A 17,232-nucleotide genomic window follows, 5' to 3' on the forward strand; every position below is an offset into this window, starting at 1 on the left:
ATCATCACCATCCTCACCACCACTATCACCACCACCACTACCATCACCACTATCCCCTCAAGTTGGCCCTTTTTTTTTTTTTTTTAGCACCCGAGACAATGCTCTCTCTCTCTCTCTTTGTAACACAGTTGGTTTGCATGTTGCATAATACTGAATACTACTACTACTACTATTATTATTACTACTATTACTACTACAACTACTACTATTACTACTACTACTACTACTACTACTACTACTACTACTACCTCTGCTGCTAAGGGATATCATTAAGGTCTCAGGAGTTCTAAAAAAAAAAATAAAAAAAAACTCTTCCTCTTATCTGTCTTCTGTATTGTGGGAGTTACATTACTCCTTATCGCCTGAAACAACACTCCCAGGAATTAACACGGACAACTAAATTAATGTTATGTAAGTAAGAGAGGATGTCATGCGGGTGTGTATGAGTTTAGGTGTGTGTGTGTGTGTGTGTGTGTGTGTGTGTGTGTGTGTGTGACAGTAAGAAGAGAGAACTGTGGAATTAACACTTAGATAATAATGAATGAGGATGGAGGAAGTAATTAGTGCGTGTATGAGGGCTTTGATGTGGAAATAACTGCAAGAGAAGCGAATTGTGGAGTGGATAAACGAGTAAAGCGTGGTGCTCTTGAGATGGTTTGGACATGCGATAAGAATGAATGGAGATGACTTCGTGAAAATTGTATGAAAGATTGAAAGAAAATGGTATCTGGGCAAGACCAATAGTAAAATGGATCAATAGAATGGACGAGTATTGGAGAGAGAGAGAGAAGTGGCAGGCGAGGGATTGAATGTGCGGAGAGGGACCGCCGGAAAAAAAGGTGGAAAAGAATGTTGGCGACCTGCCCTGGCTACCCGCCCCCCGCCCCTCCTTAAGGGAAGATCCAGTGAGGGGACAGTGGGTTGGAGATAAAGCAATGTAGATAGACTAATGAAGGATGCATAATAGATAAAGAGGAATACTGCACCTGCATAGATAATAGAAAATACTGATGAACATGGGAGATAATAGCTGAAATAAAAACTAATGTGATAGAATCTGCAAGAATGATGATCCCGACCCCTGTGTGTGTGTGTGTGTGTGTGTGTGTGTCACCGGCCGTGGTGCGGGTGGGGGTCTAGTGTCCTACGCCGGGTGAAAGCTTTATGAAGCACTGATTGCATCGAGGAATGAAATTTGCAATTCTGATGCTCTCTTAAACACGAAAGGAGGTGGAGGAGGAAGTGGAGGAGGAAGAGGAGGCGGAAGAGGAGGAAGTAGAGAAGAAGGAAAAGAAGTAGAAGAAATGTAGAAATGTAGTAGTAAGGGAGTAAAGGAAAGGAAAGGATGATGATGATGATGATGATGATGGTGGTGGTGATGATGAAGAGGAGTGGTACACAGAAAGGCCCTCCAAAGGTAAATATTAACGTCCCTTTCCTTGGTGTTTGTTCTAAAGATCACGTTCACATTCTCTAATAAGGTGGACCAGAACTGTTACAACACTATCACCAGAACTCCAACTGTACGGCAAAATCAGGGGGACCAGAACTGTACAGCATAATCAAGATAATCAAGGAGAATCGGAACTGGGCAGCATAACCATGGTAGAGCAGAACTGTACAGCATAATCAAGACAATCAGAACTGAACAGAATAATCAAGAGAATCAGAACTGTACAGCATAATCAAAACAATCAGAACTGAACAGAATAATCAAGAGAATCAGAACTGTACAGCATAATCAAAACAATCAGAACTGAACAGAATAATCAAGAGAATCAGAACTGTACAGCATAATCAAAACAATCAGAACTGAACAGAATAATCAAGAGAATCAGAACTGTACAGCATAATTAAGACAATCAGAACTGAATAAACTAATCAAGAGAATCAGAACTATACATCATAATCAAGAAGAAAGAGAACTATACAACATAATCTACGTGACCAGAACTGCACTGCGTACTCTAAGTGAGGTCCAACTATAAGCCTTCACATAATTTTCCTTTCACTTCCCTTCCTTTCCTTTCCCTGTCGTCCCTTTCCTTTCCATTCCTCCATCGACTCCCTAAAATAATGCTCACCAGATGGCAACACTTTTTCTTTTATCGTCAACCTGTTTATCGTGACAGCGTTAGGCGGGTAGTTTCGTCACCTACTTTCCGGCATAACGTACTAATGGAGGGTCTCATTTGTACTGCGTTTATCCTCTCTGGCTGACTGAGTGACTGCTTGGTGAGTTCCATCCTGGCGCCGCAACCAACATTTCCTCTGCTGGCAAAAGTATGTCAAGCGACCGTGTCTTAACTTAACTTGAGAACGCCGAGAGAACGTGTCATTACTTAACTTGAGAACGCCGAAAGAACATGTCATTACCTACACTAGCTTAAAGGAACGAAGTGATTAAAGGTGTTGCCATATCATGATAAGCATATTTTAGGGGTAACCAGCACGTTCGTCCTTGCCGCAACTTTCCTTATATAAATCCTGAAGTGATGTCGGTGCTGTTCAGTGTTGGAGTATCAAAAACTAGGTAGGTGAGACACAGCACTGAAGGTTGACCATGACAGACAGACAGACGAGGACAGATACGCACCAGACACACAGTAATTAGGGTGGCTCCAGACGAGACCAGAGACGAAAACACAGGCTATATATTCCCTCACCCTAACTATCCTCTTTTTTTCTTTCTTTTCCTTTCCTTTTCCTTTCCCTTGCATTTCTCTCCCTTCTTTCTTCCATACCTCTCTTTTTCTTTCTATTACTATCCCTTCCCTTTCCCTTCCATTCCATACCTTTCCTCTTCTTTCTATTCCTTTCTTTTCCTTTCAGTCTTTTCCATTCCTTTAGTTTAAATTTATCTCCTTTCCCATCCCTTCCATACCTCTCTATCTTTCTATTACTATCCCTTCCCTTTCCCTTCCATTCCACACCTTTCCTCTTCTTTCTATTCCTTTCTATTCCTTTCCGTCTTTTCCATTCCTTTAGTTTAATTTCTCTCCTTTCCCATCCCTTCCATACCTCTCTATTTTTCTATTACTATCCCTTCCCTTTCCCTTCCATTCCATACCTTTCCTCTTCTTTCTATTCCTTTCTTTTCCTTTCAGTCTTTTCCATTCCTTTAGTTTAAATTTCTCTCCTTTCCCATCCCTTCCATACCTCTCTATCTTTCTATTACTATCCCTTCCCTTTCCCTTCCATTCCACACCTTTCCTCTTCTTTCTATTCCTTTCCGTCTTTTCCATTCCTTTAGTTTAATTTATCTCCTTTGCATCCCTTCCATACCTCTCTCTTTCTTTCTATTACTATCCTTTCCCTAGCCTCCCCCTTTCCTTTCCCTTCCATTCCATACCTTTCCTCTTCTTTCATTCCTTTCTTTCCCCTTCTTTCCTTTTCATCCCTTTCGTTTAAATTTCTCTCTTTCCCTTCTATTTCTTTCATTATCCTTCTTTTCTCTTCCCTTCCCTTCCTTTCCTTTCCTCTCCATACCTTTCCTGTCCTTTCCAAACACAGCCATAAAAATATCCTTTAGGCTGAAAACGGCAAACACTACTTTTTTTTCAACCTAACCCTCCGTTCACAAAATAAAGAACATAACGAAAGAAAAAGAAAATAACATTGAAAGATGGAAGAAAGGGATAAAAAAGAAAGATAAAAATGGTCGGAGGAAAAAAAAATGAGAAAAAGTTAATTGACGGGTAACATTGAAAACACATTAATTAGGAACGAGGCAAGAAAAAAAAAGAAAAGAAAAAACGGGATAACTCCTGCAAACAAGCCATTTTTCTTTAGTTTTCTTTCCAATTTACTTTTTTCCTTTTTTTTTTTTTTTTCAAGAGACGGATACGAGGCGGAGGATCGTTCTCTCTCTCTCTCTCTCTCTCTCTCTCTCTCTCTCTCTCTCTCTCTCTCTCTCTCTCTCTCTCTCTCTCTCTCTCTCTCTCCGCGAGTTTCTGGAGCAAGGACGGTGTGTGTGTGTGTGTGTGTGTGTGTGTGTGTGTGTGTACATGAAGATAGTGAGGTTTTGTGTCTGTTTAGCTGGACCGTGAAAGGAGGGGAGGGGAGGGGAGGGGGAGGAGAGAGAGAGAGAGAGAGAGAGAGAGAGAGAGAGAGAGAGAGAGAGAGAGAGAGAGAGAGAGAGAGAGAGAGAGAGAGAGAGAGAGAGAGAGAGAGAGAGAGAGAGAGAAATAGGATTGAAGAAACGAAGTTGGGGAGGAAGGACTAAAGGGAAAAAAAGTCCGAATGAGAGGAAGGAAAAGGAGAAAATGAAAGAGAGAAATGACTGAGTGAAATCGAAAAAAGGCTGAAAGAAAAGGAAATAAATAAGGAGAAAGTGAAAAGCAGGAAAAGAGGAGACTGGAACATACATAAGAGGGAAAGAAGCAAAGAAGAAAAGGGAATAGGGAATCAGAGTGCGAACGAGAAAAAGGATGGAAAGAAGGGAATAAAGAAGGGAAGGAGAGAAGGAAAGAAAAATCACAAGGGACGGAGAGAGACTGGAACACAAGTAACAAAGGGAGGAAGGAAGCAAAGACACGAGGAAGGGAAGGAAAAAAAGGAGTGAAACCAAAGTAATGAAGGAGGGAAGGAAGAACGGAAGGAAGAGAGGAAGAGGAGGAGGAAGAGCAGATGGACCACAAGACACCACGCAAGAGACCACGGCGTTCCTTGTTCTGGCGCACGAAGGCAGAGAGCGCACGGAAGGGGGGAGGGGAAGAAGGGAGGTCCCTAAGGCGCGGCAAGGGTCCACCGCTGTTTGTAGCCACCGCTCGTTTCGCGTCTTGGTGGTCACGTCGCTTTGTGCCTGCCTGCTGGCGCTCACGTGACGGTATGTGTGACGGGGGAGGAGGAGGATGAGGGGAGGGAAGGGAGGAAGAGGTGTGGACATAAGTCTCTCTCAGCATGTAACACCAAAAGAAATACTGCCCTATAGATTTTTTTTCCACGATAACATTTTTTTCCCTTTACATACTCCTTTAAAGATTATTTCCCCTTAGATATTTTCCTCTGACAGATTTCCCTCCAAACATTTACCCTTCCCTTGGACGTTTTTCCCCTCCAATACGTTTACTTTTTGACAAATATCCCCTTGACACACTCCCCTCATGACATTTACCCTCCGTTAGACATTTTTTTCCCTAATATACGTTTGCTTTTTGACAAATCCCCCCCTTGACACTCCCCACAAGACATATCCCTTCCTTCTTGAACATTTTTACCAATAACATTTTCCCTTTTGGCAGATCTCTCCAATGGACGGACCCCCAAATATTTTAACTAAGGGTATTTTTGACACGAGCATTTTCTCCTTTAACGGATTTCCCCCAAGCCACATTTCTCTCTCTCTCTCTCTCTCTCTCTCTCTCTCATCCTTCCGTTTCCCCTTCCCTCCTTCAGTACTTCGGTTTCATTCTCCTTTTTTCTCACTTAATTCGTGCCGTTCCTTCCTTCCTTTCTTTGTTACTTGTGTTAGTCTCCTTTCATCGTGATCTTTCTCCCCCCTTTGACATTCTTCACGCTAACATTTCCCCAGTGACAGATTTCGCCCCCCTGGACTTACTACCCTCAAGAGATATTTCCCTCATGTACGATTTCCCTTTTGACATTCTAGGGCAACAGCGACATCCTCCTAACCTGCATATCGTGACAGCATGAAGTGGATCCCCGCGTCATAATCTTCTCGGCTATTATCAGTTTACAGTAACGTCTTAAGAGTTAAAAAGGACATACGCTTCCATTTTATCTCCATGCGTTCGAAAAAACAATGTTAAAAGAGCGTGTTATGAAATATGTAAAGAGTAAAGTCTGTAAAAACGACTATATTAAAAGTTGTGGCTATATTTTGCGGGTCTTTTTTTGGAGTCGTTGGAATGGACTAGAGTGCTTGTTGGCATTGGCGTTCTGACGAAGAAGTGTGTTAACGGCGAGTGGGGGAAAGGCTGCCCAGTTCACCGTCACGACACGCTGTGGGCTTAACTACATACACACGACACCTACCTACCTAGTCACTTACACCTACACTCGAGGCTCTGCTGTTAGTACTTACCTCCCTTTTTATTTTATTTTTTATATTTACAGCAAAGGAGACAGCACAAGGGCACACACAAAAAAGGAAACAATAAAAAAGCCCGCTACTCGGTGCTCCTGTAAAGAATCCGAAGAGGAGGCCGAAAGAGCAGTCAATTACGTGAGAAGAGGTGTCCTATCCTGCCTCTGTTCTCACTACTACGTCTCTACCAGGTACATGAATACAGGTGTAAGGTGTGTTTAATCAGGTCCACATACACAGGCAGGGGTACTTACCTCCCTCACTCCTGTTTTCACTGTGTCACTAGTGGCCCATATTCTCAACTACGAGGCTTACACACCCACATTTGATAACGCTTCCGTAGAGTTTGTGTCAGTATTTCCATGGGTAGCTTTATGACCCTAGTGATAGTTTGACAAGGCTTCTGTTTTTTAGTTCTTTTTAGGAGCAGCGAGTAGCGGGCTTTTTTTATTGTTTCCCTTTTTTGCGCCCTTGAGTTGTCCCCTTTGTTGTAAAAAAAAATGAATGAGAAAAACACTTATGAGAACCCGACTAATCTCCTTTGTGGACTTTGAAAAATATGTTGTATGAGTCCAAAGAGTCTGAGCATACGGGCCACTGTTAGGTAGATACAAGTGGGAAGGTGTGTTATAATATCCGACTTATCTACATTGTGGCTTATGGAAATATGTTGTTAGAGTCGAAAGCGTCTGAAAGCGTCGTAAATTTTGTAAAGGCAAGGAAAGGTGTAGGTAAAAGAAGGTAAGTTAAGGTAAACAAGATAAAAATAAGAAGAAAAGGAACGCAGAGGGAAGAAAAGGAAAGGAAAATTAAAGAAAAGGAAAGAAAATTAAAAGAAAGAAAAGGAAAGTAAAAGAAAAAAAATCGTGGAGGTAAATAGGATAAGAAAATAGAAGAAAAGGAACGCAGAGGAAGGAAAAGGAAAGGAAAGGAAAATTAAAGAAGAGGAAAGACAAGTAAAAGAAAGAAAAAAAACGGGGAGGGAACGAAAGGAAAGGAAAAGGAAAGGAATAGAGGAAAAAAGTACAGGTAAGGTGTGTTGAATCAGGCACAGGTATACACGTAGGAAGGTGTATTCTAGTGCCCGACTAATCACCTTTGAAGCCTTTGGGAATATTTATTGTGGGAGTCGAAAGCGTCTGAGAATATGGGCCGCTGTCATGTACAGGTAAGGTGTGTTGAATCAGGCACAGGTACACAGGTAGGAAGGTGTATTATGGTACCCGACTAATCACCTTTGTGGCCTTTGGGAATATTTATTGTGGGTGTGGAAAGCGCCTGAGAATATGGGCCGCTGTCATGTACACGGCTACGGATAAAGTGTACTGAATCAGGTAACTCAGGTGTTGAAGCAGGTAAAAGTGTTGTACTCACGGTGTGAAGACTGGATCCCCGCGAGCCAGGCCGGCCATCCGAAGCACCGTGTCGTGTAGCGATGGGAACACCTTCTTCTTCTTCTCCTCCTCCTCCGGGCTCGCCTCCTCCTGTGTCTCCTGCTGCTTCTCCTGCTGGCATATAGGAGGAAATGTGTAAGGCCAGGTGTGAAGCAGGTGTACGACAGGTGTAAGACAGGTGTTTCGGTCCCCTATATACGGTTCCTTTTTATCTCACCTGAGTCTGAGCCACCTAAGGGTTAATTAATGGCTTATTATCCGCGAACAGTTTAGCCAAGTTTGAGTTACCGGAGTTTTTAATGACCTGTCAGTGTGAACAGGTGCTGGTGATCCACCTGTGAGAGCCGACTGATCGCCCGGCACGTGTACCTATCTAGAAACAGTGTGAGTGTGAGTGTGTGTGTGTGTGTGTGTGTGTGTGTGTGTGTGTGTGTGTGTGTGTGTGTGTGTTTGTTTGTTTTGCGTGTGGTTATAGCCATCCTCTCCCCTCCTCCACTTACGACTTTTTAATTAAGCCGTGGGAGACTGTGTGGCCGTGCGTATGTCGGCTATTAAGTTTTACACCCCGCACACACACACACACATGCGCGCACACACACACACACACACACACACACACACACACACTAAAAGAAGGAATAAACACCAGGAACACAAGAGGACACAGTAAACAAATTGAGAAAAGGAAGATGCTTGAGAGACAAAGAAATAAAGCTTCCCGCAAAGAAATATAGAGGTTAGGAACAGACTAAGTGGTGTTTAAGGAAAAGTTGGGCGAATACAGATACGGAGACGGGACCACACGAGCTTAAGCCCAGGCCCTGTAAAACTACAACTAGGTAAATACACACACACACACACACACACACACACACACACACACACACACACGTTTCAGAACATGACACCTCAAATAGCCCAAGTTACTCAATAAAAAATTTAATACAGAATCTCTAAATACATGATAAAGACGAAATCTGATGAAATTGCATCCCTCACGGGACAGGACAGGCACATGAAAAACTAAATGCGAGATAAACTTGGATAATACTAATTACTACAACTCCTATAAGTAAAAATAATAACAACAACTACTACTACTACTACTACTACTATTACTACTACTACTACTACTACTACTACTACTACTACTATTGCAACCACATCAAAGAAGACGAGGAAAAGAACATGAAAGACGTAAAAGAAGAGAAAAATAGAAGTGCAAAGAAAAGAGGACAGGGGATCAGGAAAAGGAATGGAAAGGAAGGGAAGAAAAAGAAAGGAAAAGGATGAGAAAGGAGAGTGAAGGATCTAGATAAATAGAAAAGGGAAGGTAAAGAAGGAGATTTAGATAAATTTTGTAAAGGCAAGGAAAGGTGCAGGTAAATGAAGGTAAGTTAAGGTAAACAAGGTAAGAAAATATAAGAAAAGGAACGCAGAGAAAAGAAAATGAAAGGAAAAGGAAAGACAAGAGAAAAAAAAGGGAAAGTAAAAGAAAGAAGAAAAAAACGTGGATGAAACGAAAGGAAAGGTAAGAAGTGGAAAGGAAAAAAGTAAAGGAAAAAAAGAAAAGCGAAGGAAAGGGAAAGGCAAGGCAAGGCAAATCAAGGTATATCAGATTAAGGTAAGCATGACATTACCTCAGGAATGGGAAGGAGACTAAGGAAAGGAAAGGAAAGGAAAAGAAAAATATAGAAGAAATAAAAAGAAAAATGAAGGAGAGGAATGGAATAGAGGAATGGAAAGGGAAAGAAAAATATGGAAGAAACGAAAAAAGGAAAATCAATGAAAAGAAGGAAAAGAAAATGTGGAAGAAACGAAAGGAAAGGGAAAGAAAGGAATGGAGCTGAGTAAAGCAAAAACAGAAATGGGAATAATATGAAAAAAACGTAAGGAAAGGAATGAAAAGGGGAGAAAAGAAAAATTCAAAAGGAAGACAAACTGAAGAGAAAAAAAATATGGAAGAAATGAAAGGCAAGGCAAGGCAAGGCAAGGCAAGGCAAGGCAAGGCAAGGCACGGTAAGGCAAGGCACGGCAAGGCAAGGCACGGCAAGGTAAGGCAAGGCAAGGCAAGGCAAGGCAAATCAAGGTAAGCGTGAGGCGTGACATTACCTCCTGCTGGGGCGGGTGGAGTGGGGGGCTCATGGCGGGGCCGGCGGCAGGGGGGGGATCGGGGACATTCATGGACATCTGGCGGGGGAGGCGAGGGGGGCCGCGGGGGGGCTGGGGTGGGTGGGGGAACACGTCACCTGAGGCTAATGAGGAACTCGACTCAGGTGTGGAGGGAAGAGCCGGCTCCTCCTCCTCCTCTTCCTCCATGTCTTCCTCCTCCACGTTGTCCAGGGAAGGAGGGGGGGAGAGGGGGGTCAGCTCCATCTGGTCACGGGGGGAAGGGGGGGGGAGGTGAGAGGGGCGGTGGTGAGGGGGGGGGGGGTAAAGTCAGGAACACGTTGTAACATGTTCGACCTCGCCTGTCTCTCACTGGTGGGTTGTCGGTGAAAGTTTTTAAGGTTGGTTGGGTAGATATGTTACACGCACACACACATACATACATACACACACATAAACCCAGAATCAAGAAATTTTAGTTATACGTACATGCATTAATTACCAACACACACGTACATACATCAACGTACACAGACCCAGGATCAACAGGTATTTCCCTTTAAATCAACATACACAAATCGCCAACAAATAGATAGATAGATAGATAGTTAGACGGATATTTTATTGACCACAAACACAAAGTTATTATAATTAATGGTCCCAACATGCATTTACACTATATTAATGTGTGGTGCGATATCACAAAGGATGTGATAAAAAATATCCAGAAAACAACATATTAAACAAGTAAAGAGATTAGCAAATAAAACAAAGAAACCTAAATTAAACACAATATCTACACACAATGTCCATAAAACACACATACACAAACACACAAAAACAGGACAAAAATAATTATACACGTACATACAAAAGCTTCCCATATAAGAAAAACTGAGGTAAGGTACAGTAAGGAAAGGAAAAGAATGGAAAGGCAAGGAAAGGGAAGGAAAAAGAAGGGAAGGGGATGGGAAGGAATGGAAAGAAGAGAAAAGGAAAAAGAGGAAAGGGAAAATATGGAAGAAACGAGAAGAACAGGGAGGGAAAGGAATAAAAAGAAGAAAGGAAAAGAAAGGAAAGGAAAAATATGGAAGAAGCGAAGAGGATGGGAGGGAAAGGAATAGAAAGAGGAAAGGAAAAGAAAGGAAAGGAAAAATATGGAAGAAACGAAGAGGACGGGAGGGAAAGGAATGGAATGAAGAGAAAGGGAAAAAGGAAAGGAAAAATATGGAAGAAACGAAAAGGAAAGGGAGGGAAATGAATGAAAAGATAAAAGGAGAAACGGAAAGAAAAATATGTAAGAGACGAAAAGGAAAGGGAGGGAAAGGAATGGGAAGGGGGAAATAAAAAAATAAAAAAATATGTAAGAAACGAAAGGAAAGGGAGGGAAAGGAATGGGGAGGAGGAAAGAAAAAAAAAGAAATGGAAAAAAATATGAAAGAAACGTACATATAATAAATAAATGTTTACTCTCTATCTATCTATTTATCTATTTATCTATCTATCTATCTATCTATCTATCTACCTGTCTATCTTACCTGTGCGCGAGGGCGTGACCGTGGAGGGCCGGGGATTGCCTCTCCTGAGTTCAGCTGTGGAAAGAAGAGGAGATGAGAAGGTAAGAGGAGGTAAGAAGAGATAAGGGGAAGTGATAAGGTAAGAGGAAGAAAGGGGAGGAGAGAGGAGGTAAGGGAGGTAAGGGGAGGTAAGAGGAGGTAGGGGAGGTAAGAAGAGATAAGGTGAGAAGGTAAGATGTAAGAGGTGAGAGGGTGAAATGAGGAGGGAAGAAGAGGAGTTAAGAGGAGGTGAAAGGAAAAAAAAGGTAAAAATGAATAATTGGAGGAATGGATAAGAGTATAAAAACGGATGGGAAGAGGAATGAAGCGACAGAGAAGAAATGAAGGGACAAAACAAATAACGAGAAATACAGTAATAAATAGATGGAGAGAGGGAGAAAGACTGAGGAGAAATACTAAGAAATAGATAAACATAGATAGAGAGGGAGAAAAGAGAGGAAGGAAGCGAGAAATCAGAAACGAAAGGATTGCAAAAAGTTCATCAAAACCACAAAGATATGAACCAAAATTCCAGGAAGAGAAGGACAGGTGAAATAGGACAGAAAAAAAACGAAAAAAAACGAGGAAACGAAAGGAAAGGAAAAGGAAAGAATGGAAAGGACAAAAAAGTAAAGGAAAAAAGAAAAGCGAAGGAAAAGGAAAGGAAAGTAACGAGGTGGCTAATGAGAACACTTACCAGCGGAGTGACGGTGGAGAGGCCTGACCTGCGTACCTTTTCCTCGCCTGTGCCCCGCGCCTGCCCACCTGACCTGATGAAAAGCAAGAAGAAAATTATCACAGGGAGGAAGAATGCAATGGTAACGGAGACTATGGGAACAAGATAATAAAAGTGAACAAGATAATAAAAGGCAACAAGATAATAAAAGGGAACAAGATAATGAAAGGCAACAAGATAATAATAAGGAAAGGAGACTATGGGAACAAGATAATAAAAGGGAACAAGATAATGAAAGGGAACAAGATATTAAAAGGGAAAGGAGACTATGGGAACAAGATAATAAAAGGGAACAAGATAATGAAAGGGAACAAGATATTAAAAGGGAAAGGAGACTATGGGAACAAGATAATAAAAGGGAACAAGATAATGAAAGGCAACAAGATAATAAAAGGGAAAGGAGACTATGGGAACAAGATAATAAAATGAGGTGATAGCAATAAGAAAAAAAGTAAAATTATCACGAAAAGGAAAAAAATGTCAGACGATGAAGAAGGAAGGATGACTATGGGAAGATGATGATGGAGGTGACAGCAATGATAAAAAAATAAAGGAAAATTATAACAAGGATAAAAAACAGATGGTCAAGAGGAAACAAGACTATGGGAAGATGATAACAAAAGGAAGTGAGCAATGATAAAAAAAGAAAGATTATCAGTCGCAAAACCAAGAAAACAGTAGATAAAAAAAATGTTAGTGTGTAGAATGTGAAGGAAAAAAAAATAGAAGACTGAAGAACCTTTGGAAACGAGATAAACATAAATGATGATGAAGATGAATAATAAGAATAATAAAAAAGAATAAAAATATCAATCGAAACAAAGTCGAGTAGAAAAAAAAAAAACATGGACGATTATGAAGAAGACTGAAGTGTACTTATGGCAAAAAAGATCTATGTAAAGGATATTAAGGATAATAAAGAAGATGGTAATGGTTGAAGAAAATAATCAATGAAGAAAACAAGATCGAGTATGAAAATAAAAGCTACTTAGACTATGAAGAAATGAAGACTGCACTGATTTTATTTATTTACGGCAACATTATTTTTAGAAAGGTTAATAAAGGTGATAATAATAAAAGCAAAAAACTAATAATATAAGGAAAACAAGTAGAAAAATTAACACGATGAAGAAATGAAGACTGCAGTGATTTTATTTATTTACGGCAACAATATTTTTATGAAGGTTAATAAAGTGATAATAATAATAAAAGTAAAAAAGTAATAATATAAGGAAAAACAAGTAGAAAAAATAACATGATAAAGAAATGAAGACTGCAGTGATTTTATTTATTTACGACAACAATATTTTTTAGAAAAGTTAATAAAAGTGATAATAATATACACAAAAAAGTAGTAATGTAAGGAAAAACAAGAAGAAAAATTAACGTGATGAAGAAATGAAGACTAGTGGTTTTATAGCAACGATATATTTAGAAAGGAAAACGAGGTGATAACAAGTGGAAAAAAGCGAAAACAGTCACAATACAGATACGGGTGGGAAAAAAAGAAGTGTTAGACTATGTAGAAAAAGAAAACTGAAAGATCTGCGGCAATAAGATCTTCAGAAAGGAAGATGAAGGCGGCGATAACAATAAAGGAAATAAACAGATCAACACTGCAAAATACTGGCGTTCTTCATGCATGTAACACCAGTGGAATAAAAGTTTAATAAATAAATAGATGAACAAATGGTGCAATCAGGCGAGCGGTGAAGAAAAATACTACACACCGATATCAATAACAATAATAATAATAACAACAGCAATTCTTACCTGGACCGTCAATCAGAACGCATGAAAGGTAATCAGACGTCCCCCTCCCCCCAACAAAACAAATACAGGTAAATAAACAGGATAACTCCAAATTAGGTGATAATAACGCACTAACAGATTGAAATACATCAAAACAGGAAAAGAGAAAATAGTAAAACACTTGCATGAAAAACTACTTCACTATCACAAACACAGGAAAAGGAATGTGATGTTAAAATCAACGCAAAGACATAAATTACGCTAACTCACTTGGCGAAATTTCGTCTGTAAATAAACATGGTGAACTTGAAAGAAAAAAAAAAGATATATATATATATATATAAATATATATATATATATATATATATATATATATATATATATATAAATATTAACTGTTAAACTCCCTTACAATAAAAAAAAAAAAAATTCTAGATAAGATTTCCACAAAAAACCCAAAAAATTACATGATTAAACTCCCTTACATAAATCGCAACTAGAAAAAAAAATCAGTAAACAAAAAAAAATCAGTAAGTATATAAAAACAACAACTGAATCTTAAAAAATCAACAACCCACAGGAAGCCCCGTTTTCTTTGATGTGTGTGTGTGTGTGTGTGTGAGGCGGTGAAAGAAAACGCAGACTTCAGACACCTTGGTATATTAACAAACACACACACACACACACACACACATCAATCCTACCGCGGTGTTCACGAGTGTGTGTGTGTGTGTGTGTGTGTGTGTGTGTTTATAAAACACACACACACACACACACACACACACACACACACACACACACACACACACCACCACCACCACCAGTACCATCACCTCCACCACCACCACCACGCACTGAGTATACGTATATAGCAGTGACCAACCACCAACCCGCTCCCCACAGCCACACAGCCTCCACTGTTATTGTGACACTGTGGCAGGGATAACAGTGTAGGGAGAGAGAGAGAGAGAGAGAGAGAGAGAGAGAGAGAGAGAGAGAGAGAGAGAGAGAGAGAGAGAGAGAGAGAGAGAGAGAGAGAGTCGTAGTAAAAGTAGTAGTAGTAGTAAATAGTAATGAAATAATAACAACAACATAGCTCATCATTGGTGGTAGGAGGTAGTGGCAGGTAACGTGGTGGTGGTGGTGGAGGGGGGGGGACAGACTGGTGGCACACAGGTAGGCTTCCTCGATGACAGGTTAATTAGATCCAGCTCTATCACCCACATCAAAACACACCGGGTCGGCAGGTAGGGAAATAGCGGCTCTGAGTACAGAAATATATCGTTTTATGCTTACGAACAATGTGTGTATAGAGGAAATATATTATAGAGATCCGTATGTGGCAACGCTGGTCATGCAGTGTTGCCGGGTATATCTTTAAATGTGTTTGTGAAGTATGTGTCGACTTCCTTTCATTTAGAACTACGTAGATTTTGTTGAGTTAGTCTAATGTGTTTCCAGAGAGAAGGCTGTGTGTGTGCGTGCGTGTGTGTGTGTGTGTGTGTGTGTGTGTGTGTGTGTGTGTGTGTGTGTGTGTGTGTGTGTGTGTGTGTGTGTGTGTGTGTGTGATTCGTTACATAGTGGAAAAAATGTGTATGTGATTCGTTACATAGTGGAAAAAATGTGTGTATGTGATTCGTTACATAGTGGAATAAATGTGTGTGTGTGTGTGTGTGTGTGTGTGTGTGTGTGTGTGTCGCCTGCAAGGTTCCAAGTCACGGCAGTGGTCCAGGAAGGTGTCCAATGAACCCCTCCTCCCCCCCTCACGATGGCCAGGACCAGCGGTGCCTCCTGCCTGGCGAGGCGGGGCGTGGGTGAGGGTGTGGGCTCTTGGAGGGAGGGGTCGAGACAAGGTCCTCCTTCATCTCTACTCCACAATGAGGTACACACACATTCACGGCCAGGACAATACGTACACACCTCACGCGCAACACTGAGAGAGACACGCGCACACTCGTATACACACAGGCGCACATGTACGTAATACCACATTAATCTTGGTCCAGCGCGGGGCGCACACTGGCGCTGCGTCCCGCGTTTCCTTCCACCCCTCCTCCCACCGGTTTCAGCGCCGCCCCGCCCCGCGTGTCACTGCGGCGCGGCCTGAAGTACCTCTCAGAGCGGGGAGGGGCGGGTCGGTCATCACAACTGTGGGTGCTTCACTGGAGGCGTCCAACGGGCCGCGCCGTCGGGGGAGAGACTCGTGTCCGTGGCGGGCGGGGCGGGGCTGCGGCTCACGGGGGAGTGACCGTTCTGGGGTGTCCACGGGTCTTCCAGGGGAGAGTCTGAGCCGCGGCGCTGGAGCAGTGAGCAGGGCGGGCCGTCCCCCGCCAGCAGCAGCCTGCTGGGGTGGCCGCCGCAGGGCTCCAGCACCAGCGAGGGTCGCGGCGTGAGGGAGGGACGGGGTGTGTGGAAAGGCGTGGAGCCCTCACCGTCCGGCCAGTCCCCGCCGAGCGCCGGGTCGAGGCTGTTCTCCAAGGCGGATGTCAGCTCCAGGGAGGGGCGCGGAGTGGACCAGGGCGTGCCCTCGGGTGGGGTGCGGTAGGCAGGGGAGCCCAGCGGTGACGACTCTGCCGAGGAGAAGAGTGGCGAGGCGGCGCGTGAGCGTGGCGCCCACCAGGGTCGGCTGGACCCAGGTGGGAGAGGCAGTGAGTCGCGGCGGTTCAGAGGGTCCAGTGAAGCCAAGTCTGGGGGAGTGTCTGCCGGGAGGGGCTCGGCGCAGGCCATGACGGAGCACGCCACCACGGAGGTGGGCGCCACCAGGCTGGTCACCGTGGGCGTGGCAGAGCACAACTGCAGCGGCCGACAGTGGGACAGGCTGCGGCCCGACGAGGACGAGGTGGAGGGCGAGATGCCGCGGTGCCCGCCGCCAAGTGACCAGCGGCGCTGCTCGTCGCCGGCCAGCAGGGGGCGCGTGTCGCTGAGGGCGTCCTCTCCCTCCAGGCCGCACCACTCCAGGCCGCGCCCCGCCCACAGCCACCCTTCCGGCGCCTCCCTGTCGTGCCGCAGGTGCCAGGTCGCCTCGCAGTGTGCCTCAAGGGTCAGGTCGGCGCTCTCCGTGAGGGAGGAAATGCTGGCCCGCTCCTCGGCGTCCTCTACGACCTCGGGCGGCTGCTCGTCAAGAAGGGAGGCATCCAAGGCTCCGGTGGACGCGACGTCCTCGAGGGAGGTGGAAAAGGGCGACGATGAGGAGAAGGGCGAGATGGGCGAGGCGAGGGCCAGCACCTGGGACGTGATGGACTGTGGTGAGAACAGCAGGCCGCCGCCCTCTTCGCTCAGGTCCTCGCCGGGGGAGGGTAGCGGCAGCGAGAGGGAGGCAGCCAACTGTGCCGCCGCCGCCGCCGGGGCCTCGGCGGGCAGCGGCGAGCGGCAGGACACCGTGGAGAAGCAGGAAGACACCTCCTCGGCCTCCTCGTGCAGCACGGACAGCTTCCGCGCCATCCTTGCAGCGTGCAGCACAACAGCCGTGACGTCACTGCCCGCCCCTCAACACGCCCTACTGCCCCGTGTGTCACAACTGTCACCTGCACCCACCCTGCCTGTCACCCCTGCACCCATACACCCAGCCCTGTGACACCTGCATCCCTACACCCAACTAGTCAACCATGTATCCCAACACATCCGTGACCCCAACAC

At 43.7% G+C, this 17,232-nt stretch overlaps 1 protein-coding gene across 28 annotated transcripts in view; it reads right to left on the reverse strand.

Annotated features, from left to right (window-relative positions):
- LOC127005091 (uncharacterized) overlaps positions 1-17,232 on the reverse strand; it is a 203,214-nt gene that overhangs the window by 17,559 nt on the left and 168,423 nt on the right. For 21 of the 28 annotated variants that reach the window (XM_050873611.1, XM_050873614.1, XM_050873622.1 and 18 more), the window contains 4 exons: positions 11,806-11,878; positions 11,091-11,144; positions 9,556-9,819; positions 7,424-7,557 (listed from right to left, as the gene is read on the reverse strand). In XM_050873611.1, coding sequence (XP_050729568.1) covers positions 7,424-7,557; positions 9,556-9,819; positions 11,091-11,144; positions 11,806-11,878 — 525 coding nt within the window. Of the gene's footprint in view, positions 1-7,423; positions 7,558-9,555; positions 9,820-11,090; positions 11,145-11,805; positions 11,879-15,023; positions 17,039-17,232 lie in introns of those variants that run through there. The other 7 variants (XM_050873619.1, XM_050873609.1, XM_050873621.1 and 4 more) reach the window with 4 other exon arrangements.

Source organism: Eriocheir sinensis, chromosome 29 (assembly GCF_024679095.1).
Source record: "Eriocheir sinensis breed Jianghai 21 chromosome 29, ASM2467909v1, whole genome shotgun sequence".
Classification (NCBI taxonomy): domain Eukaryota; kingdom Metazoa; phylum Arthropoda; class Malacostraca; order Decapoda; family Varunidae; genus Eriocheir; species Eriocheir sinensis.